This window comes from Anser cygnoides, chromosome 1, assembly GCF_040182565.1.
Source record: "Anser cygnoides isolate HZ-2024a breed goose chromosome 1, Taihu_goose_T2T_genome, whole genome shotgun sequence".
In the NCBI taxonomy this organism is placed as follows: Eukaryota; Metazoa; Chordata; class Aves; order Anseriformes; family Anatidae; genus Anser; species Anser cygnoides.
This window is the reverse complement of record NC_089873.1, coordinates 96,605,408-96,629,897: the sequence shown is the minus strand read 5'-3', so window position 1 is coordinate 96,629,897 and position 24,490 is coordinate 96,605,408. Positions and strand designations below refer to the sequence as shown.

Sequence of the window (24,490 nt, the reverse complement as noted above, 5' to 3'; positions counted from 1 at the left end):
GCCTTTTTGCACAGGCTGACAAGATGGGCATGCACCTGAGCCAGCTGTCAAAACATGGACTGGGGAAATATAATTTCTCCCCAGGCTGCTTGAGGGACCGGGCCCAGTCAGAAAGCAAGCGTTCCCCTTTCACAGCCAGGGCAGCCAAGTCAGTGATTGCAGCAGTGATACAACTCAGGGCACTTCATTCAAGAGGGCTGTCAGTGGGTTTCCAGACAATTTTCCTACTTTCTTGGTGAAATATTTATTAATTTTTTTCTTGGGAAAAACAAACAAAAAAAACCTCCTGAAAATATTACAAACACTGACCAAAAAAAAAAAATCCACTCATAGAAACAAACCATCTTGCATTTTTGTCCAAAAATAAGCAACAGAAAATTCTTACTAATGTCTAACGAGGTTACTTCTAGAAGTCAGAACAGAGAATTTTCAGTTCCACTTCTGGTGAAAATACTCAAAAGCAATTTATGGTCTAGGAAGAACACACAGGAGCAACAGTTTGTAAGTTCCTTTATATTTTAATGATACATTCAACAATCATTGAAAAGAATCTACACATTTACCACCTGCTCTTACAGCTGCAATAACATTCAGAAAACCAGTACAAGGCACATTATAGGCATTAAACTTAACAGAAATAGCAATGAGCAGTTATTACTATGGGTGTTAATTAACGTCACATCTTTCTCCTACGTCAGATCAACAAACGGCAGTCTCTGACTGTACAAAGAGGGCGCTTTAAACTGATGTGCTGCTCGAGGTAGTAACACCAAGGGGGTTTAGCTGCCCTGTGCAGTGATATGTACAGCTGAGGAGCTTTGCATTGTAGTTGCTATCATGAGGCAACTTACCCTCCCCACCAAGTTAGCCTAACTTTACCTAGTGCTATCATGAATACAACCCCAGAGATAGCAACTGGGCCTTTCAGCACTTTCTCCTGCCAAACAGGCAATTGCCAAGCCCAGATCAATGATTGCACAAGAAGCAGCCCTTGCCCCCCGTTCCTGGAACGGCATCCTGGAATAGCAGGGTGCTCTGCAAATAAGCAAGAAAGCCAGGTATTGCAAGTCCTTTCTGAATCAAAGAAAAAATAATTTATTACTTTTTTTTTTTTAATCTTTCTTGATGAATCTCTGGCCTGAGGTAGAAAGCAGCTGACAGAAGCAGCATGGGTGTCCTTATCTGCCCCATGGGGCATGGTCACTTACTCATTACATTATTATTTTAATTAGGATAACTCCAGTGGCTATCAAGGCACTCTTGATACAGGAAATTCATTCTGGATGGTAAGGTATGTTCCTTCAACTGCATGACAGGAAGAAACAAAAGTCTAGAGTGACAATAACTCTAAAAAAGAAACATATCCAATTTCTTTCATCACAAATGGGCTGACACATGAACATCAGCTCTTTGGAATGGCTAAAAAATTAAACATCAGTAAGTTACAGCCTAGAAAGAATAAGGCTAGGCCATTTCCTACTGTAATTTCTTTCAGTGTGTAGTATTTGAGCTACTCAATTCAATCTCTCTTTTAAAAACGTCAAAGATCTGGTAATCTTACTGGAAAAAAAAGGGAATATAAATAGTATTGAGCAGTGCTGTTGCAAAAACTTTCATTTATAGCCAATTAAAAATAGAAATGAGCATTTAAAGTGTAGCCTATTTCCTTCCAGCTTTTCTGCCTGCTTTCAGTTGCAAAGTATGCATTTATAGATTTCCTTTTTAATTGTTTCACAGCCCACCAACTGGTGCTTTATGAACTACAGTGTTCTGTGGACCAGATATTAGCAAACCTGGTACCATTTCTGCTTCCCTGCTGGAAAACCTAATTGACTTCTGTCTGCAGTTTAAGTCACAGAATTAAGTCTGAGATATAATCATTTTTCCCTGAAGAGTTTTGTTTAACACTTCCATAACTGTGAACAAAGTGACTGAAGAGGAGCTCAAGCATGATAAAGATAAAACTCTTCAGACTTCACACAGCATGATTTGCATGAATTCACACAATCTACACTTAGTCACAAATATGGGGACCACGGTGACAAGTAGCGATGGAAGGCTCTTTCACGGTATTTAGATCAAAAAGTGCAACCTCTGCAGCTGGTGTGCTCACACTAGAGCGTCGAGCTTCAAACACTGCTGCTGTTACACACAGACATCTGGGTTTTCTTGGTAAAACTTGCTGGACATGTGTTGGCTTATACACAGTTAAACACTAAGAAAAGGAAACTCTTTCCCGTGCTACCAGATCAGGATCACAACTGATGTCTCAATAGACTCTACTCTTGAAGGAGAAAGGGGCATTCCCTGAAGCCTGGACATTTAGGCTGGGTCGAGAAGCTAGCGGATCCTGCTGCTCTATCTCCATACAAAGGAATCAGAAATAAGCACTGTCAGCCAAGAAACTGTAGGAAAATGAGCGCTCTCCATTGTAGCCTTTGGTCGACCAGCAACTGTATCAGATATCCAGCTAGGAGTGCTTGCTTCTAGCATTATGTTTCCCATCATTGTCCAAAGAAAAGAAAAAGGGAGGTGGGCAAAATGAAAGCATGCCCAAGTCAGTCTTCCAGGGACATCAGTAACTGGGACATAAAAGAACAAATAATTGAAAGTGTCCCATGTGGCACTGGTTGGGAAATAAGCTGGGCAATACAGTCATTAACACTGGCCAATCTCTGTGCCTGTGGGTTACACAATAATTCACAAGATGCTCCTAAAGCTCCTTGCCAACAGTTGAGTCTTGAATCCAGAAGTGCCTTTGGCAAGCCAGTTTTCTGTGGAAGCTGCCAGCATGCAACTACAACACCCAGAGAACATCAATTTTTCCAGCACATCTTAAATGAAAACAAGGGATGAATCACATCGAAGAGAAATGGCAAGCCACTCCCCTTTGCAGCTGGTCTCAAAGCATAGAGAAATCCTGTGTTCAGGTTGGAAGGTAAGAGATAAGAAAACCCTGCAACCTAGCTGTAGATCAGATGCACCATGTATTCAGAACCGGTGTGTGTCGGGGTAAAGATCAAGAAGACAATAGTAAAAATTGCGACCGTAAGACTTCTTCGGAGCCCTTTATCCCACCCCATGTATATCATACATGGCACAGCGAGCAAAGGGAGAACATAAAACGCATAGAAAAGAGTAGATGGCTCAGGAAGCATACAACCATCAAAGTCATGCTTCCTAGAGTTGAAGGACATTCTGGTCCACCATATGAGGGACACTAGTCATACCTTGCTCAGTCCCTGTGGGGACAACCAAGCTTTGGTAAATTTGGCCCATTACATTTACAAATAAATTCAAGTCTGCTTTAAAGGCTAGAACAAGCATTGCTATAGGTACTAAGGTCTAAGCTTAACGTAGGGCAGGGTATTTCAGTCAATACAAGGCGCATGAGGTGGTAACTTTCAGTTGTGCCAGTGAGCCCTTATTAAGGCAGTTGTACATCCTTCTATCATCCTTCTGTCGCTGTGATTCTTCTTTTAGGAAGAGAGGCTTACCAGATACAAAAGGAAGCAAATGCCTAACTATGCTGAGTAGCCAGGCAGAAGCAGAAATTTTACATATTCTGAAGTATATCAGAGGGCCTAAGAAAGGAGATGTTGTGCCTCCCTGCACCAGCCTCTGAAGGGGCCTGATCAGATGAGCTCCAGAGGCCTCCTCCAACTTATTCTATTGTTCTGACTTTACAACTCTGCGATTATCTGAGTCATTCTCCAGTAACTGGTGTGCAAAGGACCAGTATTCTACAGACTGGGCTCCTTGTAGTGCCAGGGTACCTAATGAAGGCAACTGATGTCTCTCTTTGAAGTCTGGGAATACACCGTTTATTAAAAAATCCTGCTGGTTCCAATAGAACATTTTCAGTGGACCACAGCCCATTAAAAACTTAAGTCTCCAAATCAAAGCAGTAACAAAAAGGTGTTACGTATTGCTTTCATGGTCACTAAACATAAATTCTTCAGGGCCACAAGTTTAAGGGGAAGCAGTTTCATCTTTTGTCTTGTTTTCTGGTTGCCTGTTCAATTAAAAGCAGCCGTTCCAACTGACATAGCTGAGAAGCTAAGAGGAGTCCAGTGGGAATCCCAGTTCTTTCAGTACTGGCATTAAATGACTATGCTTCTTGCACTGTGGGAACTCCCTCTGTCCTGAAAGAGAAAATAAAAGATTCAGGAACAAGGAAGGATGGATGGAAAACATGCGTCTTCCTACCTGCTCTGAGCACCACAACAAAACCACCCATACATCCCAGCTGGGACTAGAGCTGCATTTCCTTAAAAAATTCAGAGGAGAAAATCGTTATATGCAAAATACAGCCCTTTTTGAAGGCTGCCACCTGGTAAAATACTGCATATAGGCAGTAATGGACACTTAACATTTTTTTGTTTTTAAAAAACTCCATTTTTTAAAGGGTGTCTAACTTGCGGTGTCTAACTCGGAGGCTAGCAATTGGATATGAACCTTTTCACACACAGGATGCTGGCTGAAATATAGTCCCAGTGTGAACTGACAAGATGAGATGTGAACAATAGCTATTCACTGCCCATATAATGGGAGTGCAGTGCTCAGGAGTTGCAACAAGGAAGTCACTCTCACCCACCTGGCCTGAAGCATCATGCATTTCCCACCACTACAGCCACTTGTGATTTTAAAAGCCTATTTCACGTAGCTTTAGGCATCTTACCTAGATGCTTTCCCATATGAACTATCTTAAAAATGCCACCAAGACAGTATGAAAATTAAATGTCAGAGATTGGTAATAGAATTACTCATACGTTAAAATAAAAGTAATCAGTAGCAAAGCAATGCCAGAAAAGGCTAGAGAGGGATACTCAATACTGCGGCCTACTCTGGAAGTGCTCCTCCCTAGGCAGTGTAGAAGACCTTTTCTAACACCAGCACACAGAACCCCAAATGGCTCTAGGTAGGAGCAGCAGTGAAGAGGGTATAACATGTCACCCACTGTGGGATGTGATAGGGGACCTACTTTATTTAGCGTCTCACTTTGTCCCTGAACACACTATAGCCATGCAACGTATGTCTGAAGGCAGTGAACTCAGCAGCCTCTTCATAACCAAGCCATGCAGGGTACTCAGTGCTCCTTGCCTGCCTTTTGAAAGACAACAGGCTGCAGAAAGTAACAATCATTTACTGTCAACCCCAGAACCCAGCTCCTCCCTTAGGCAGGAGAGCAAAAAGGCGGCTGACTTACCGACCGCAGTCCCGCACCGTCCCTGTGCTTGCTGTCCCGATCTGGGATGATTTCCAGTGAGCGGTAACTGGGGGGTTTGTCTTCTGGCCATTCCCGAGACCGATTGCGCCGCCTGCGGTTTGTCGCTGGGAGACGGTTGTGCTCCTCTGAGGAGCTCCAGGACCCCCGGCGAGAAGGAGGAGAGTAGCTGTGCCTCCGGTGACCCGAGTTACTGCTCCTCCCGGTGTGCTGCTGGTACTCTCGCCTCCCAGCCGGCTGCTGCCTCCAGTCACGATGGTGGCCGGAGCGCTCCCTGGGCTCCTCCGAATAGAAGCTGCAGCTGCTGCTGCTGCTTTTGGCCCTCTCAGTCCGGCGGGTGGGTGACACATCCCGCCTGGAGTGCTGGGGCCTGCCGCTGTAGCCGCCTGTCCTCTGCCGCTGAGGATAGTCCTCTCGCTGCCTGTCCCGGGGCTCCCGACTGTAGCTGGAACGAGAATCCCCGCTGGACGGCAAGGGCCACCTCCGATTTTCCCTCCTGTTCTCTGCTGCAGAGTCCCAGGGCCTGGGGCTGCGGGCAGCTCTCTGCGCCCGTGAGGAGTTGCTGCTCCCATGGGAGGAGGGGACGCGGTCGGCGAGCGGCGGAGGACCTGTTACACTGCGTGGCATGATGTCGGAGCCCAGGGAGGACAGCAGGCTGGGCTGCACAGCCTGCCGCTGGTGGGGGGGTGGCTGGGGCTGCGACAGGTTCAGTTTTTGGATTTCAGACTCCAGATAGTCCAAAACACCTTTGTTAGGGGCAAGTTGAGCTGGTGGCTGCACCAGTGGGAGGCTGTTCTGCAGAGACACATCTAAGGATAAAAGCACAGGAGAATGCAGCAAGACAAGGAGAAACAATAAAGAGAGGGCCTCTCTGCACTCATGTTTTTGGCTAAATCCCTTTTGAGCCTCTCTTCTCTTCCTCACTGCAAGAGCTCTTCAAACTCAAGCACCACAACCACACAAAGTGAAGTATAAAGCGTAGCAACTGGTAAGTTGCAGCCAGGATCTGTGTTTTGAGCAGCACAGAGGTAAGAAATCAAAGTCATCCAGAACACCAAGAAACGTGTTCAGAGAGGAACACGTTTTTCCCTACAGCATTGACACTATTTTTTCCTTATTTTTTTTTTTTTTTTTTTAATTAGAGAAAGTTCATAGTGTTTCCTCTTAGATTTCACTGAGCTGGAAGTAATATGGATCAATACTGAAAAATAAGATTTTTTTTTTTTAATACAAATGCACATAAGCACACACATTTCTTCACCAGGAAGCTGGTGCTGCTCTGGAACAGTTACCGAAAAAGGTCATGGAATCGCCATCCTTGCAGGTTTCCAGGACTCAGCTGGACAAAGCCACAGCTAATATGACTGAGTTTGGAGACAGTCTTCCTTTAAGCAAGAGCTAACACTAGATGACCTTAGAGTTCCCTTCCATTCAGCACCTCTAAAATTTCAAAGTTGACCTGAAACATGCTAAGAAACAGCCTGAGGAATTTAGTTGTTCATTGTACTCTGCCAGGACACATGTGCATTTCCTTGAGAAGTCTCAGTGCATTCTGTCTTAAATCATGATGGCTCACTCACCAGATCTTCCTAAAGAGAACTGGTGTCCTGGCTAGGAAAAATGGCAACTGTAGAATTAACTAGAGAGTTAAAAAAAAAAGTGTACATTCAAATGTGTTGAATCTAACATTATGAAGTTTACAAACCATGTCTTCAAACAGTTTGTAACAGACTGTAAATCTGTGACTGCTGTATAGCGATGAAAAGCTAAGTTCAGATGAAAAAAATATTATATTTGAGAAGCCATTATATTGAAATCCCCTAATTTTGTGCAGTTATTAAGTAATAAAATAACTTATTACCAGCAATATCATTTATTTCTCTATAGCTTCATACACTCCATCTTTCCTCATCCATTAAGGCAGAAATATATATCGCTGATGTAGGATTTGGGGGCAGAACATCTAGCAAGTTCTTCCGTGTTCAGAAACGAGTCCTTTATTCTTCACTGCTTGCGGGCTAGATCTATTGCACGGAAGGGAGTTTGCCCTCAATCATATGAAGACTAGACATTTGATAAGAACTCAAACAAATTGCACCTCACTTGTCATGTCAATTTTGGCTATAAGGAGTTGACCGTGACCAGCACGGCAGAACAAAGATACAGTACCCTCCTCTACCACATGAAGTGAGATAAGCTGGGTATATTTACCCTGCAGTCACTGTGGGGTAGCACAAGTTATGCCCTAGTTAGCATTAAGCTACTTCACTGGCACTGAGTCTAGCAAGACACTTAAGACAGATATCCTGTCTTTATCCACCCAGGCAAGTCTAAAGAGCACTACAGATGTTGCAGAGCTGTCATGCTAGGAACATCTTTCTCACTTCTGCAGTAGAGAGGATGAAGCCTCACTGCTGAAGCTGCCTGAGAAGTTTCCTGCTTCTCGTCCCAATTTCCCGATTTCTCTCTGAAATGATGCCGTGACCTCACCTTGTTGCAGTAGAGGGTTCAGCTGGTAAGAGGAAAGTTGCGAGTTCCTATCGCCGCCTCCATAGAACATGTTAGGCGACATCCAAGGCGCAAGTGCCTGAGCCCGCTTCATGAACCGATGCCGTTCCAGTGCTGTAAAAGAGGAAGAAAGCTTAGGGCAACTACCCCTTGCACAGCTTGCAGTACACCTGCCATCTTGCTTGACAGACTACAGACTTTAAATGTGACCAGGTACATAAAATTCACAGAATGAAAAGCTCTTGCCAACCTATGACAAAGGTTAAAAATTAAGAATAGGAAATTTCAACACAAACTTGTATGGCTTCAAAAAGATACCTAAAACTGAAGAAAAGGGTTACTGCCAGACATTTAGGGTACATTTCCAGGAACTGGGAACAAATAGCACTATGATTAAGTACACAGCACGTAACCAAATGCAGGACTTCTGCCTGCCACGTCATTATGAGTACAGTTGTAGAAAGGTGGGAAATAATGGTTCAGACAGTGAGACATCTACCATACTGTTTTCTCTCTTAAAACTCTTTCAGCTTGCCACTGGTCTCCTAGAGTTAAATGAGACCTTTCTTGCCCCCTTCATGTAGGCTTTATCCAGATCTTATCATCCACACCACGCTCTGAAGCCTTAATTGTTTCCTCTCTGTTCCACAGACAAAGCACTCAGAGATGCATTGTCCAGCTTCTCCCTGTCTAGTCTTTCAGCTGCTCTTGTCTCTCTCTCTGTTTTACCTCAGCATGACTGCTAAACTTAAACCCCTTTGGACAGGGTGGTCAAACTAGTGAACAAACTAAATTTCCTATTCTCAGCAGCAATGTCCTGTGAGACAAAAGAGCAAACTCCATGGAAATTCCTCTCCCTCACTACTTTTCCACCACTAACTCCAGACCCCTACCACAGGGGTCAGGCTCCAATCCCACTTCACCTTTTCAGCACTTCCATCTCAACCCTACAGAGACAATCCCACCACCTGTCTTCAAATCCATCACTCATTGCTGCTTTTTTGGGGGGAGAATAGCTAAAAACATCTTAAAGAAACTTACTCCTTCTACCACTTAGAATAAAAACTCAAGTGTACCAGTAAATTCTGCAAGCCCAACTCTGCATGGCTTGTCTCTCACTACTGCATGAAACTTTTCTGCAACTGGGACTTCTGCAAAATTTCTCTGGAGTCTCAGAAGAGGCAGAATTTCACTGAAGCCTCTTTTCCTGTAAGGCACTAACAGAACATTCTTGCCTATGCATTTCAGGAGACAGGAATGTAATTGCCTTTGAGACATTTACCCCTCTGATAAATCTGGCTGAAGTCGACTGATAAAATTAAAAGTTACTGGAGGGGAAGAGACTGGGGATGGACAGGCTGACTACATAAGCCTTCCTTCTTTAAGAAACCAGGCTACAGCTAAGCTCCAATTAATTCTGCCCCCTGGGTTCATCTGTGGCAAGCAACATTTAGATTGTGTGCTCTTTGGGTCTCAACTCCTCCCTCCATTTCACAGGGCACTTCATTTCTTAAACAGATGGTACATATGCCTTCCTTTAGCAGTTTCACTAAATTTACACAGAGCATCACTTGTGGCGTAACAGGGACTGACCATGCCTCTCCACACAGCCTTCCCTTTCCCCCCAGTTCATGCAGCTCCACTTTGTTCTTCACTCCATATTACTTCCCCCTCTCCAGCTTGGCTCCAAACAGACTGACCTACACAGCTGGGGACTTCAGGGGGTTTAATCCAAATACTGTGATTTTTCTTCAAAGCAGTGTGGCCTGAGGTAGCAGTTTTCAAGAATTTTATGTCAAACTTCATTCATTATTTTTTTTTCCAAGGGATTTTCCTCCAGTTCAGCCTTCAGACTTGGAAGGAAGAGAGAAAGAAGAAAATAGGGGCATAAAAGGAAGAGAAAGGCCTTATCTGTTCTCCCACTCCTCTGGTTATCACCTTGAGAATGTCCTACCACCTGCTGAGTGCACATCCCTGGGTTTTGAATGCAGTCTGGCCTGAGCAGTGAAAGGCTCAGCAGCTACAGGGATAACAACTGCACTGCAGGTTCTCCTCCTTAGGGTATGAAGGCAGTTGCTAGGACCAAAGTAATTCTGTGCCTGTGATTCTCTGATCTATCCCTACAGTTGAACAAATGCAGAATTATCCTTAGACTTCTTCCAATAGCCTCATCTTTTCTTCCTCCTCCAGACACTTTGCTTTCCAGTTTGAAACTGATACATGAACTCACTGAACTATGCACTCTGGTTCCCCCCAACTTAAAAAATGGAGATAAAGTTACAGATCTCTTTTCTAAAGTGCTTGTGAACATATTTATCTTCACCCTAGTTCCAAAACATACCTGCTGTAAAACTCTGGCAGGATGTTTTGTTGTTTCTTCCACCCATTCCCTGCAGAGAAAGTTTGTTCTTTACCTTTGACAGACTTTACAGCTGCCGGGACAATTATCCAATTCTAAAAAAAAAAAAATACTTTCCAACTTAGTCAGACCCCGGTGCAAATACATCCTTGTGCACCAATTCATTAGTAGGAGAAGTCCACGGGAGAAAAGGAACTAATAGGAACAGAAGGAGGTCAAACATGTATTTACCACAGTATCTGTACTACCAGGCTTTTTTCACAGAGTTTTCCATGGGGAATATAATTGGCTTGCCCCTGGGGCATTTTTAATATTTCTGTAATACCAATTCTGAATTACCCAAACAAATCACTTATATTACTAGGTTCAAAATCGTGTTAGCTGATGACCTGACTTAGAACATCCAGTTACCTTGCCTCACTGTATTCTATGCCCATTCAGCAGACCTAGGCTACCCTCTAGTGGCCAGTTAAGTGGGAAGAAATCAACCACAACTTGCACTGTAATTCTAAGATTTAACTGAGGATTTTTGCCTTTTCTTCAGTTGTAGTGGAACTCTTATTCCTCAGGACTGTTTTTTGAGATGCCTCCTGTCTCAATCTTCTTTTGTTTTTTAAGTCTCCAATTCATTTCCTGAAGGCCAAAAAGTCAGTCAGATGCAGGATGAAGTGAAGGAGCACTAAAGCAGGGGAGCAATCATAAGGATCCCTTGCAAAGTGGATGATAAAGAGGGCAGGCATCTGGGATGGAAATTACATTCACTGAATCCAGCAGCCAGTCAAGGAGGCTGAACTCATCCGTACCTTCTCTCATGAGCAGGGAGAAGTTTTGGGAACCCCACAAGAATCTCTCATATTTATCCTACATAGGAGGCAGGAAAGACAAAAGCATTACTCTGGAGTGTGCCATCACCTCCTACAGAACAGAAAACCCTCCAAAAAAGCTCATGCGTTTTCAGAATCCATTTTTGATGAGAACTAGGAAGTCTGGAGGTATGAGTCTTTCATCTCTATAACCTCTCTCTCCCCTCATGGAAAGTAATTTCTCTGCCAAATTTGCATAGCGTCCTCACCACCATACATTTCACTTGACAGCCCATAAAGCCCCAGAAAGTGTTTTGTTCAGTTTTGGCTTTAGCAAATGAGATGGTCTGTTAGCTCTTTGCAAAGGCTAAGCAGATTAAACTTCAATCTAAACCTCTCACAGGCACTTCTTTTAGCTCTTAGAAAGCTTACTAACACCCAAGGTATACCAAGTAATTCTTTTGCAGTTAAAAGGAAACCAGAAACACAGCCCTCTGTTCACAAATCTTCTTGCAGCATCCAGGGAAGAATCTGGTGATTTCAGTGATAAGTAAATGTATTTGCGGTGTTTTGTTCCTGTCAAATCGTGTAAACTGCATGGGGGGTATTCTACCTTGTGTCGCTGATAAGTTTCAGTTACAAAAACACAGCAGATAAAAAACCTCAGTAGCCAAAATTCAAATGCCATTCCTGGCTGGCCCTCTTAACAGAGCAGGGTCTGGCTGCAGAATCTTTGTTTCTGCAAAAACCTATACACAACAAAGTTTCTCTTGATCCTCAAAACCTCAGAAAGCATTTGCAGTATTGACCATCATGACAGACCATCTTTCTCGTTTCTTTCTCACTTCCTTCTCCCCATAAAAAAAAACAAACCTTTTTCTTGTGAAAGAAGTATCTCCAAAAATAACAAGAAGAAACAAAAATCTAATTTTTATGCAAGTACCTCTCAGAGCAACACACTTGAAGATTAGGACAGTTTGGAGAGTAACATCACAATAAGGACAAGGTACTTGCTTGCCTTCCTCATGTGCACGGGCATAAGAACCACAAGACAGAGAAGAAAACAGTCTTGAGCTACGCACAAAAGGCCAGTGACCGTGCCCTGCATGACATGGGCAAAGCTGGCAGTGAGATGGCAGTGGGGACGAACTTCTGAAAGCAGGCCATAGAGGCGCAAGGTGGGATCCACGTCCCTAGCTACCCTTCTCTAAGTAAAGTGATCATGAGTGTTACATTGCCCAAATAAATGTCTCAGTCTATATGGACACTGAACTGGAGGGAGAAAGTGGAACTCAGCAAGCTGTGTCTCAAGCTTTTGTCTTGACAGAAGCCATGAACGGACACACATTTGGACATGGACACCTCACCTTCCTCATTACAGCAGCACCGGGTTGGGCAGCAGACACACGGGATGTGGCAGCAGCAATACTGGGGGCAGCACTGGCACCAGCATATTCCTATCAGCAGGAGGAGGAGGAGGCCACCGAGGATGATGAGGAGTACTGTGAGCCAGTCTGTGGGAGAAATGGAGAGAGAAAGAGGATCCCTACGTACCTGCGCACAGTAAGTTACTAAGTACCTCTCCACTACTGGAGAAATATTTGGGTGGAGAGAAAGAGAACAGAAGGAGGTATCTGCTACCCAGGCAACAGACCACTGGCACTTACGCAGCACAATCAGCTTAACTTCTTTGTCTGGATCGCCTGAGGTATCTCCTGGTGCTTCCACAGTGCAGTAGTACACGCCATGGTCCCACCACATGACCTCACTGATGACAAGGTCTGCCCCTGCAGAAGAAGGACGGAGAGGTCAGCAGGCTATTTGGGACTGACACTACTTTCAGGCCCCACTCTAAGAGGGTCCTCGGCCTGCAGGCAACATTCAGTACTGCATCTCCCCTCTCCCCAAGGGTAGCCATCACCTTAAGGCAATCCCCTTTGAGTCCACTGAGAACTTCTGTAAACAGCAGTAACTGCCAGCCCCTTTTCTCTTTGTGTTGCTGGAAGGCAACAATACTTAGAAGTGGGGCTAATTCTTTGTGCCATGAAATACCAGAGTGCTACCAGGTGATGGGTATTAAAATGGATGCTGCCAACACTAGTTTTGGAACACAAACCACAGTCCCCATTAGGTCAGACATCCCAGTAACTCCCTGGAAGTAGCAACAGCTACTGCTCCAGGGGCAGCATGGAGCATACAATGCACGTGGACAACTATACAGTACTTCTTAGAGGAAAACTGTTTTCTGGCCTCTGGACTCCTCAGCTTACCTTTGCCCTTCAGCAAAATGCTCAGGCATCCTCAACTCAGCCTTAGTTTGTAATGCCTCCAACACCCTCAGGCCAGCTGGGAACAAGGGAGCTGGCCCTTCATAACTCTTGTTCCATTGCCACCTCACAGAGTATGTGTGGCTACAGATGGCATTAGCCACATTTATGCTTCTTGTCACTTCACAGGCCCAGATACTGGATAGTTACTGAGCTCGCTGCCTGCCTGTGAGGCCAAGTCACTTACGGTTCTGAATGGTGATCTTCCGTTGCCGGTAGTCCACACCCAGCACAGGCTCATTCTGTCCGTATTTCTGGATGACGATGCGCACCTTTCGCTGGCTGTCGTTGCAGTCATCAGAAGGGTCCTGGCCAAGAGCTAAACCAGCCTGGTATGCTATAAACACATCACCAGAAAAGATGCCAAAAGTTATTATTTCAAATTTAATTTTCTATCCCCTTGTAAGCAGTACGAAAACTTTTTGAAAACTCTTGAATGCACATGTGCATTTGCTTTTGTTCAGTAATAGAAAGCATGGCTTCAAAACAGCAAGGACAAGTTGCTTTGGAGTGCTTAAAAGCAAACAGAGATAGAGCCACAGGAATGACAGATTTTGAGAACGTAGGAGCTGCAGTGGAGATGACTCATGTGCTCACAACAGAAAGAACAACAATAGAAAGAAGCTAATAATGGAAGGCAAGAGGGCAGGTACCAATGTGAAGGTAAACTGCAAGGGAAAAAGTCACAGAACTCCCAGGACTACTGGGATAAAAACATAAGTGTGTTTACCAAACAAAGTATCTAGACATACATGAACCGCTGTAGGAATTATCTCTCTATCCCCCCTGTATGCCGTTACATGTTGTGGGGCTCCTAAAGACATAAAAGAACCCATCATCTGATTCCAGCTCAGGATTATGTGGAGAGGCCCAACAGCATTAACGGGGGACTAGAGGCAATTTCTGTCTCTCTCTTGAGAGATTCACAGTATAATCTAACATTGAACAGCCAGGCATTTGGGAGCTGAGACTTGAGGAGACTACTCATTCAGAGAGCATTGTCTGTAAAGGGTTTGCAATGAAGAGAAGAAAGGACAAATTCTGAATTCATTTTTAAGGGCACAATTAAGCTAAGGTTGACCATCTTAAACCTACCATCTTAAGAACCATAAACATCCCTGAAACAAGGCTGCACACACCACAATGTCTGCACATGGAATGCTGCTGCAGGTACTAAATGCTATCACTTAGAAGTCTTTCTGCCTTCCAAAATGCATGTATTTCTTCCTAAAATCAGTAACACCCAGTAACTGGACTCTAGCTCCAACCCTGTGCCCCATCATGGAATCATCAAGTCTACCTGTTGTGGGACCCTTACTTTCAAATATGCAGAAGCAGAAGGTGGGGCTGCCAAGTTTGAGATGCGTCAAACACGGCTGAACCTCACTGCCTGCTAATCTGATGACACGAAGGACAGATGAGCTGATGTGGCTGGGATTTCTATGACACAGGATCATAAAGCCTTGACATTGCAAAGAAAATCACAGACATGACCTCTTTTTCTTGAAGCCTGGGGAAATACCACCAACCAGACCTGGCTTGTGGTTAGGAAGAGGTCAAAAGCCTGTATTCCCCAGTAAGTCTGCCTGCCCCTTCTTTTCCATTTGAAAAGGGATTCTTTGGAGGACACCCCTGACACTCACAGGCTGAGTAGTAGTCAAAGATGGGGTCCTTGCAGAAGGATTTGAAGCGCCAGGTCACCACGACATCCTGCAGCTGTGCTGAGGTGCTGTAATCACACTTGAGGATGACGCTGGCAAATAAGGTGGTGTAACGCTCAGTATCCTGCACTGTCACCAGCAGGGAGAGACAACCTGCAAACAAGAAAACAGAAGGCAGTCAGCCCTCAGGAGCACACATCACATCACAACTTTCACTCTGGACCAGACCCACAACTTCTCTTTGCCTCACACAGGACCTGCATCTACAACACCTCATTTTAATGTTGTTGTGCACGTTTACAACTCATTCACAACAACTTCCACAGCATCTTCTACCCAAGCAACAGCATCCACTGAGCAAGTTTTTACAAAGTTTCTCAAAAGCTATGCTTTATTTTAGCCACACTCCAGAGACATCTCTATCTTGTTTAAACTTTGATAATAGAGTAAGTTGTGCTTGTCATGAACAATAGTGAAGTTATCACCAGTTGCCTTTGATAAGGCAATACAAACAGCGCAGAGTGAGCGTAGGATGCCCTGTTTGGAATTCATCCCAGAGAACAGGGCATGGCTTGCAGTACTATGCTAGGTGCTTTCTTGACTGGGGAGCATGACAGCATGGAAGGAGAGAAGGAAAGGGGGAGGTCTGGACGGCACCAACCAAAAGGGTCATGAACAAGCACTTGCTTTGTATTGCGTATTCAAAGTCTTTCCCTTTATTCTATATATTCAGGATAAGAACAGGGATAAGGGAATATATAATAACATCTGGATCACATCTGCAAGCATCATTCTTTCACTATCCTCTTAGGCTGCATGGAGTATGCTCCTGGCAGTTTCCGCCACGTAGAAACCATATGGCTGCAGAGGTGCAGCACTGCCTCAACAAGTCTTTTTGCAGTAGGATACTGGCAGTGCAGTACCTGCTCAGTTTCTACCTTGAAGTAAGACTCTTGGCCAGCCAACTCGAAGCACAGCAGAGAGAGATCTTTTGCCTAAAAAAATGCCATGTGAACACAGAGAGGACCATGGTAAACTCTGAGTTCAAGGCTTTTCTGAAAAATAAAATATACGCACATACACTTAAATACAGAAATAGCAGCAACTGTGCAAAATTCTAGCAAAAGCAAGGCTCTGTAGTTTTTACAGTGCTGTAGCAAGACAAGGGCTGGTGATAGGTAGTTGCAGTGGCTCTTATTTAATTGCATTGTATGTTAATGCACTTTGTTTCAGCTTTCATTGTGAAACATCTAATACACAAGATCTGTGTGGGAAACCACATGAAACCAAACCAAAATCTGAACCCCCAAGACTGGCAAAACCTTCATGTCATTGGCAGCCAAACAGATATTTCCCATAAGAATTATGACCTGTTGAGGCCCATGGAAACACAACAGCCTTCCTGTGGGCTTCCTATAGCAGCATCTCTCAGGCAAGAATAAAATACTCAAAACCACTGTGTAATTTTCACTTACTGAAACCAAAGCTCTGTTTGAAAGGGATCTTTAGTCACTACCTCTGTTCTACAAAGGAGTCAGAGCTGAAAGGTAAGTTCCTTACTTTTTAAGGAGGTTAAAATCCTACTGTTCCCACTGGAGGACAGTGAGATGTCTCAGCGTGTCTGATGTTTCATATTAACCCCCTCAACCACGATCACACAAGACAACTGAAATGCTGCGACATTAAGGCAGGTTCCTAAGGTCGAGCTGCATTCACCTACAGCATGCTGCTCTCCTTCTTTTCCGGCTTAGAAAGGACAAACCTGGGCACTACCAACCTAACAAGTCACGCTACCTCAGATCTGTGACTTCCTTTGAAAAGACACTGCCCTTTAGAACTGGCGAAGACAGTTTTTAGCCAGACCATCCCGCAGGCACGTTGCTGCCAAGCAAGACAATCAATAAGCATACCTCGGTTATTTTATTGCCTCTTTTACCGGTTCTCTGTGAAAAACATATCCTTGGCGTTTACAGTTAAACGTAAACAAAGACCCCAGAAGCACGGCGATTGTGCGAACCCCGCTGCCTGCCCCGAGGCGGCCGGGAAGCGCAGGGCCACTTCCTCCTGGGCCAGGAGCTGGCCGCACCTCTGGGGCACCGAAACCACCCGGTGCGACCTTTCGTGCCGAGCTGGGGCGGCACCGCTCTTCCGCCCTGCCCCGGGATAAGCTCAGGACCGGGGCCGGACCACCCTAGCCCCAAACCGGGACAGGAGCGGGGCGACCCCGTTCCCCCAACCCCAACGCGTTCGCCCCGACGGTGTCCCGGGGCGGGGAGGGAAGGGGAGGCCGGCAGCCCCCATCCCACCGCCCCACTCACCGGCCGGCAGCCAGGCCAGCAGCAGGCAGGCCGGCAGCAGAGCCATGGCGGGGCTTCCTCCTCCTCCTCCTCTTCCTCCAGCACCGGCCAGGTCTGGCCCGGGTCCTCCCCTTCCCGTGCCACCTGTCCCCTCCCTGCCGCGCGGCCTCCCTCCCGCCCACCGCCGCCTCCTCCTCCTCCTCCGCACCTGGGCGGGCAGATACCGGCCCCACAGCTTCAGGAACCGCTTTAAAATGTATATGTATTTATATATATATATATACACATATAATACACATATATGTTTATATATATAGTGTGCAGGTGGTGGTGGCTGACAGCCAGCCTTCTGTCCCACAGCGGGAGGTGGCAGGTGCTTGGGTAGGTGGCCGCTCTCCTGGAGCTCAGGTGGAGGCATTTTGCTCCTGGAGCTCTGGTTTTGCAGATTTCTTCTGCAGAGCCGACTGTGAAAGGAAGACCGGTGTGGAAAGGCTCTCACCTGCACCCAGGAGCATTTCAGCTCCATGTGGGAGTCGTGAGATGCTGGAGAGTGTCGCTGTGGTCTTGGCGTCTCTAGCTGGGCCATTGCTGGGGTCACACTTTTACTGGCTGCTGTTTCTGGAGGAGATGGCGAGGACGGGGTTGAGTGCTGAGCTGAATTGTGCCCACAAGGTGCATTACACTCGTGTGAAATGACCCCCGTGGGCACTGACCTCTCGCCACGCTGAGCAGCAGCCCTCCTGACGGCAGCCATGGGTCAGAACTGAAGACAACATTATCCATGGGACAAGTGGATACGGACAGAGACCTCAACACACGTTTTCGTCCAGGCTCTGCTGTCCTCAGAAACACTGACCACTGTGTGGGAGCGGGTAGGAAGGCAGCCCTGTGCTGTAAAGCTCGCCACGTTTCAACTGCGTTCGTGCATGTGAATACTTCAGAAAATATCTGACGACGCTGAAAGTTTGGGGAATCAAGTAGGTTTCCCGCTTATTTTTTGAAAAGGCTGCCTGAAAGGTATCTTCCTTTTAAAAACAAATGCCCCAAACCCACACAAAACCCCCTCTAAAGCATGGTGGGAGCAGCGCCACCGCGTGCCCCCCGCCCCACAGCCGTTAGCCCTGCTAACGGCCGCCTGCAGGCCGCCCCATCCGCGCGGCCTCTCCTCGCCGGCCGCCGAACTACATCTCCCATGGTGCTCCGCGCGCCGCCGGGGCCGTTGCCTGGAGACCGCGGACGCCGCGCTGGAGCCGGCCCCAGGTAGGGGGCGGCGGGGCTGGGCCCGTGGGGGCACCCCCCTGCCATAAGGGCACCCCCAGGCCGTGAGGGCAGCCCCAAAATCCCGGCAGTAAAAGAGGAGGGGAGCTCTGCAGCTGGCATGGGCAACCCCCTGCTGCTGAAACCTGGTGGGCTTTGTTGGCTTTGCCTCGCTGGGTGTGAAGGGGCAGTTAGTTTTACTGCCCGCTGCATCAGTGGCGTGCCGTTTGTGGCTGGGTTTTATGGTTTTCCTCCAGTTAATGAGTAACCGTGGTGATACCACACGTTTCGTGTTTTCGTTTAATAGAAAACTGGTAACTAACCTTTATTCGCAGGGCAGGCTTTCATAGACTTGGCGTGTCTGCTTGCGTGAAGCAGAGCTAGCGCATCGGGATCATAAAAAAGGGCTGGTTTAGTTGCCAGGCTGGAAATCAGAGTTTGGTTTTATTTCTCCCATTGCGTAGGAAAATACTTTGAATATACACAACAACAGCCAGGTTCTAAGCAGAGCTCTCCCATCCCCTTCTTTTCTCTCTCTGTTGGGTAACAAAAGAGATAACGAGGCTGTAATAAAGATGATGTGTCTCAGTCCTTCTTTGTAGCTCTGTCCTTGCTGCCTCAGTCTCTAGCTAGTAAATATTTTATATGCTTCACCTTAATTGCTGCAAGAATTGGTGTTGTCTGTTAATCTCCTCTCTCTCGTGTCTTCTATTATAAGAGACAGCACTACTCTATTATGAAAAATTATTTCCTTGGGATTTTGGGTTGATTGCCTGGAACTGACTCTTAATAGTAAATTTGTGGTAATGCAGACACATAGTGATACACAGACAGGACTGGATAGCTAAGCCTGACTTACAGTCATATATTTGTGTATATGAGCACCTAAAGATTTTAATTTCTTTTTGAGTGAAGTTAAGCTTTGCAAAACTCTGTTGTTTGCACGTGTTCCTATCGTTGGCCCAGTAAATTGCTGTTGTGCTGTGATGTGGTCTGAAGGCTAAAAGGAATTCTTAGTCGTTGGATAGCATGGTGGTTTTCATAAAAAGAAGGAAAAAACAGAAAAAATTACTGAGAGGACTGTATCTTGAGTTAAACAAGCAGGACTTGGCAGATGGGGAGAAATCTGATATTTCCAAAGCAGAGCTAGACTTGAGGAAGACGCTTCAGTCTGGAACAGATGATAAGCATGTAATTCCCCATGGCAGACAACTCTCATGATAGCAGAGCATTTCAATCCTTAGGTCAGTGTTACCTCCAGGCCAGAAAGACAGCAGTGGCTAGCCGGTAAGGCTTATAGTACTGTGCTAAAAGGAGTCACAATTAGAATCTATAAAGGGAAACAGGGTGCTGGGATCAGCTGAGTTCCTTCACAAGGAATAAAAGCATAAACGAAACAATTGCCTGAGAAGAGAGTTCTCTTAATGCCCAAGTTTACTGAGAAATTTGTGAAGAAGCTTCTGTATGTAAGGGTTCTGTGTGGTGGCAAAATTGCCAACAAACGATCTTAGTTTTGAAATAACTGAGAGAACGTACCTGAATGAATGTATTTCTCCATTCTGAGGTGATCTGCGGCTTTTGAGAACGTAGCCAAGAGAACAGCAAAACTTCATTTTCCCTCAAATTGCCTAAGTTCACAGTTTATAGCACTGGCCACTGAATCAAAGAAAACCTGAATTCACTCCCGAGTGAATTGTCAGAAAGCAAGATGGTAGAACTGATGTGGATCTGGTAGAGTGTTCTAAGTCAGAATGTCGAATTACTAGGATTGGAGGGGAAAAAATAAAAGCATTGTGGTAAGGCATTCTGTATGATTAGGGTTGACAAAAATTTCTGATTACCAGCCTGTTTTTTCCCTGCTAGAATTGTCATATTAGCTTTACTTTCCACTATCTTGGATTTCAGAGAGATGCATACCGTTGTCACAGTGAACTTGCATGGAAGTTTTCTTGGATCAGTCAATCCACGAAACCCAGAATCCGCAACAAAAGTAGATGTCCCCCTCTTGAATTTCCTCACAGTCTTAAAATTAATTTTTTTTTTTTTTTTGGCACAGTGTTTGAATGCCGTCACAGTAACATGCACAGTGAACATTGCAGTAGCTTTCTATAACTGGAACCCAGATATCGATGCAGGCAGAAATGTTCAGACCCTCTTTCAGCCTAAAGCATTTTCCAGAGTTGAATTAATTTATAATGAAAACTACTCTAGTCTTAATTTTTAGAAGATAAATGATTGCTAATTAGTTACAATAATTTGAAATGTTATAGCACTTTTCTCTATGGATATCAAAACACTTTGCTAAGATGGGTAAGTATTATTATCTCATTTTTCACAAGAGATAAGCGAGACAGCCAAAGGTGAAACGGCTGATACAAATTGTTCACGTCTTTACAGGGTTTGGAGTGAGAATCCAGGTCTCTGAACACTCCACCATATTTTTATGCAACTAGTGTGAAACTATTCTTTCAATGACATCAGTTCTACTAGCTCACTAAAAACTCGTGAATTTCATTTAAATATTTGGAGATATATTGGAATTGTTTTCTTTTGATTTGTTTTCTGAATTTAAAACTTTCTGCATGGCTATTTTCAAGTTTTCCTCAGCGTTCCCGAGGGGTAAAAGCTCATTTTAAATCTTAAATGAAATTATTCAGCAAAGTCAGACTCTGGCAAAGCTTCAGAGCCTTCAGATGAAGATTGTGTAGGGTGGGTTGACCATGTAGTGACATGAATAACACATCTGCAATATTTCTTTGCCTTCTCTGTCTTTCTGGAGGGTAGCATTATGTTTGGACACTTTGTTTTTCGTGAAATACCTGAAAAGACTGAGACACCTCAAAAGATCTTTTTCCAAATGGATTCTGACTCAATGCCAGAAACGAGAAATGCATTTTTAGGGACTCTCTCATGCTGTCAAAGTCCAGCTCACACATACAAAGAAATTTGTTTTCATTCTGGCTATATTCATTATTCTAAATATTTAGATTTCTTTTCATTCAACTAACGAATTTTCTGAATTCTGATCATATTTTACAGCTGTAGTATTTGTACAAAATTGCTCCCATGTTCATTTTAAGGCGTTTTTGTTTTTTGAAATAGATACCACATTTGAAATCAAAAAGTGAACAAATTTAGAATAAACACAACACTTATCTTCTTTGGCTTCTTTCAGAGAAATTTATATAAATGATCAACATGCTTGGTTTGTGTTTGAAAATTCCCAATCTTTCCCAACTCAGAGGACAGGGGTAACTAGGGAAATTGTAGCACTCTGAAAATAATAGTCTGAAAGCTGAAGAATTGACAGAGGGAGTTAGTTAAGCAGTTTAATTTTTTTTTTTTAAACTGTGTTAATTTTATTAACTCAGTATAGAATGTTTTGAAGAATTTTTTTTCTTAAGGATTCACCTCTCCTGCTTCTCCATTCAAGATGTCTGATGATCCCAGAATATCTATCTACTGATATTTTTGTGAAGTCTACCAGAAAGGTGGAAGAACAGCTTTGTTCTCTCAGAAACAAATGTTACCCCAGTACCCTAAAGAGAAGCCCAAAAATGTGTGAATCTCTCTTCAGTTTCCCTTGATACACAGTATTTAGATGAAAGTCTGTCTGTAGGGATGTACACAGAGCCCAGAGGTTTAAAAACTGAAACAACAAATTCACCCGGTAAAGTAGGACAAATCCTAGGATTATTCATATTTGTAGTATACAGGCAGAACACAAATATTATATTTGGGAATCGGAGAGCATTTGAGAGGAAATGAAAATAGTCTAACTGGCAGATGAAGGCAAAAATACTAGAAATTCCTCTTTACTGCCACCAGGTAAAGAAGACATGCCATCTCCAGGTGAACAGGAGGGAGCAGATGAGAAGCCAGCAGAAGGTACACAGGCAGATCCCAGTGGTGTCCGTGAGTATTTTCTGCTGTTATATCATGATTCCAGTACTGAACCTACAGCAGCTTCTGTCCAGTGTCTATTTGAGTCCACTCTGCATCTCATCTAACACACTAGATTTAGATAGCATGGGTAACAGAATCCACTAGCGAGTCTCTTGTGGAACTTTGAAAGATTTCTGATGCTTATGTTGGCATATTACTTTTGGCATGTTTGATCTTTCTATTATACCTTTTTCCTGTTATGGGACGTGTTTCCTTCCTTCCTCCTCCTAAGTTTTAAAATATAGTTATCTGAAAGCAAACGTCTGCCTATACTTGATGCTGAACAGCAGGAAGTCTATTTTTGGATAGAGGGGATTTTTTTTTTTTTTTACTACTATAGAACTGTATTAAATTAGTCAAATGAATTCATACCCAAGAGACAATGATCCCAATTTTCCTTTGCAGAAGAAAGCAGAACTAGTCTTCCAAAGGAGTCACCAACTGCAGAGGAACAAGAGGAGGATGTGGAGGAAGTGGAATCAGACACAGAGAGCATTGGTGGGTACTGCTTTCCACTGAAGAAATGTTGGCTTGAACTTAAAAATCCCACTGCTTTCTAGTTTTCCTTTTTTGGCTGCTGTTGTTATGAACAGCATCTCAGACCAGTGCCATCAAACTGCAGCTGAGTTTCACTGCTCATTTTCTGTTGGCTTACGTCATGTACTTCATTTCACTCCTTCCCCTTGCTGGTATCTGACCCCTCTGTTGGTTGAGGAGAAAAAAAATTAACGTAAGGTGAGAAGCTTGCAAAGTAGGTAATAGGAATTCAGTCTGAGGTATCTAACTTGAATGCAGTTTTAACAAGTGCTTATGACTAGTTGGCAGTATTCTGCATCACAGTGAAGAACTATGCTTGGTCACACATCAGCAGTATGCGTTTTCTGGGACAATGATGACTTATGGTGGTCTGCTCTATGTGAAAGAGCAAAGAGTATGTGCTTTTACTTGTTGTTTTCTATGACTATGTGCATTCAGTAGCTGCTGAAAAGAGATATTTACAATACTATTTGGTTTCTAAAGCAGAGACCTAAATACCAAAGAACGCTGAACTACTTCGGTATTAAAAACAATGTTTTTTAAAATATTCTCAATCTTTTTTTCCTGTAAGTTCTTCAAATTTGAGTGTTAACAGTGAAGTCTTTAAAAGCTGGAGGGAGGGCTTGCTATGGGCTGTTCAGGACAGGTTGTCACTAAGACAGAATGCCCCCCGTTTTCAGCTATGCTGATTTATGCTGAGTATAAATTTTCTTTATATTCCCACTTTTGACATGCAGAGGATGACTTGGAAGAAGAAGATAGTGCTGAAGTAGCCCCAAAGGCAGAAAAAAGGCCTGAGAAGATAGAACAGAAAATATCGGAAACTTTCTTCTATAACTGTGAAGATGTGTATTCACGGCCGTTTGTCACTGAAGACTCTGGGATACCAATTAACCTTCTTACTCTTGAGTATCCTTTCTGTTGAGGCTGTACAGATTTAAAGCTAAGGATTTCTTAATACATGTTCTTAAAATTATACTTGTATAATGTGGAGTACCCTCTGTGGTGTTAGTGGGATACCTTTGGCTGAAACATAGTTAAGAATCCTAACCAGTCATGGTCCTGGATGAATTTAATCTTAAACATTTACTTGACCTCATAAATATTTCTTATTAGGCATAATTATTACTTTAGTAAGTACTCCCATATAACTAGATCAGTCAAGGTAATGTGATTAGGCAGAGAACTAGGGTAAGAATATTCCCAGCAAAGCTCTGCCTTTATATACTGTTGTTCCCCAAGCAGCTGGGGGTGAGTACACAGCTGTATACCTCGTATTTCTTCACAGAACTGCTAAGGAAGAAGTGCAGAAGAAACTATGTAGATTTGTAGCCTGCTGCTCAAAAGACCTAGCCTGGGTGGAATGAAGGAAGCGATGCCAATCAATTGAGAGCTATAATAAGTTCTTTGCTAGGTACAGTCAAGTTGGATATGATATGTGACTTTTACAAGTGTTGGTGGCTTTCTCTGCAGACACAGTCAAGTTGCTGTTTAAGACTGGATTTTCCCTGCTCTACATCTGCCTTGTAGACATTTAACAAGTGAGCCTGAGTAGCTCCTTGGTTTGAA

At 44.2% G+C, this 24,490-nt stretch overlaps 2 protein-coding genes across 9 annotated transcripts in view; one reads left to right on the top strand and one right to left on the bottom strand.

Moving 5' to 3' along the window:
- Positions 1 to 307: 307 nt before the first annotated feature.
- ILDR1 (immunoglobulin like domain containing receptor 1) lies at positions 308 to 17,819 on the bottom strand. 2 transcript variants are annotated; one of them, XM_013184356.3, is made up of 8 exons: positions 17,682 to 17,819; positions 14,868 to 15,038; positions 13,412 to 13,561; positions 12,565 to 12,684; positions 12,265 to 12,411; positions 7,718 to 7,849; positions 5,210 to 6,036; positions 308 to 4,145 (listed from the first exon to the last, which is right to left on the bottom strand). In XM_013184356.3, the coding sequence occupies exons 1-8, from the start codon at positions 17,695 to 17,697 to the stop codon at positions 4,104 to 4,106; spliced, it is 1,605 nt and encodes a 534-aa protein (XP_013039810.2). In that variant the 5' UTR covers positions 17,698 to 17,819; the 3' UTR covers positions 308 to 4,103. The 2 variants fall into 2 exon arrangements, with proteins under 2 accessions (XP_013039810.2, XP_047913855.1); XM_048057898.2 differs by lacking the exon at positions 17,682 to 17,819 and adding an exon at positions 17,204 to 17,364 and having other exon boundaries at positions 310 to 4,145.
- Positions 17,820 to 17,920: 101 nt separating this feature from the next.
- CFAP44 (cilia and flagella associated protein 44) overlaps positions 17,921 to 24,490 on the top strand; it is a 43,455-nt gene continuing 36,885 nt past the window's right edge. For 4 of the 7 annotated variants that reach the window (XR_010834007.1, XM_067003322.1, XM_067003347.1 and 1 more), the window contains exons 1-4: positions 17,921 to 18,054; positions 22,268 to 22,354; positions 22,790 to 22,882; positions 23,659 to 23,830. Coding sequence is in view for 6 of the 7 variants with exons in the window: in XM_067003322.1 (XP_066859423.1) it covers positions 17,964 to 18,054; positions 22,268 to 22,354; positions 22,790 to 22,882; positions 23,659 to 23,830 (443 nt within the window). In the remaining variant the exon portion in view is untranslated. The other 3 variants (XM_048057887.2, XM_048057883.2, XM_048057886.2) reach the window with 3 other exon arrangements.

Excerpts from the sequence above, each read along its gene's own strand:
- ILDR1 (XM_048057898.2), bottom strand. The coding sequence starts at position 17,249 with ATGGCTCTGCTGCCGGCCTGCCTGCTGCTGGCCTGGCTGCCGGCCG. Across the intron at positions 13,562-14,867 it reads CTTTGACTACTACTCAGCCT|CATACCAGGCTGGTTTAGCT; the intron begins GTGAGTGTCAGG and ends ATGTGTTTATAG. Across the intron at positions 12,412-12,564 it reads AGTTAAGCTGATTGTGCTGC|ACTGGCTCACAGTACTCCTC; the intron begins GTAAGTGCCAGT and ends TTTCTCCCACAG.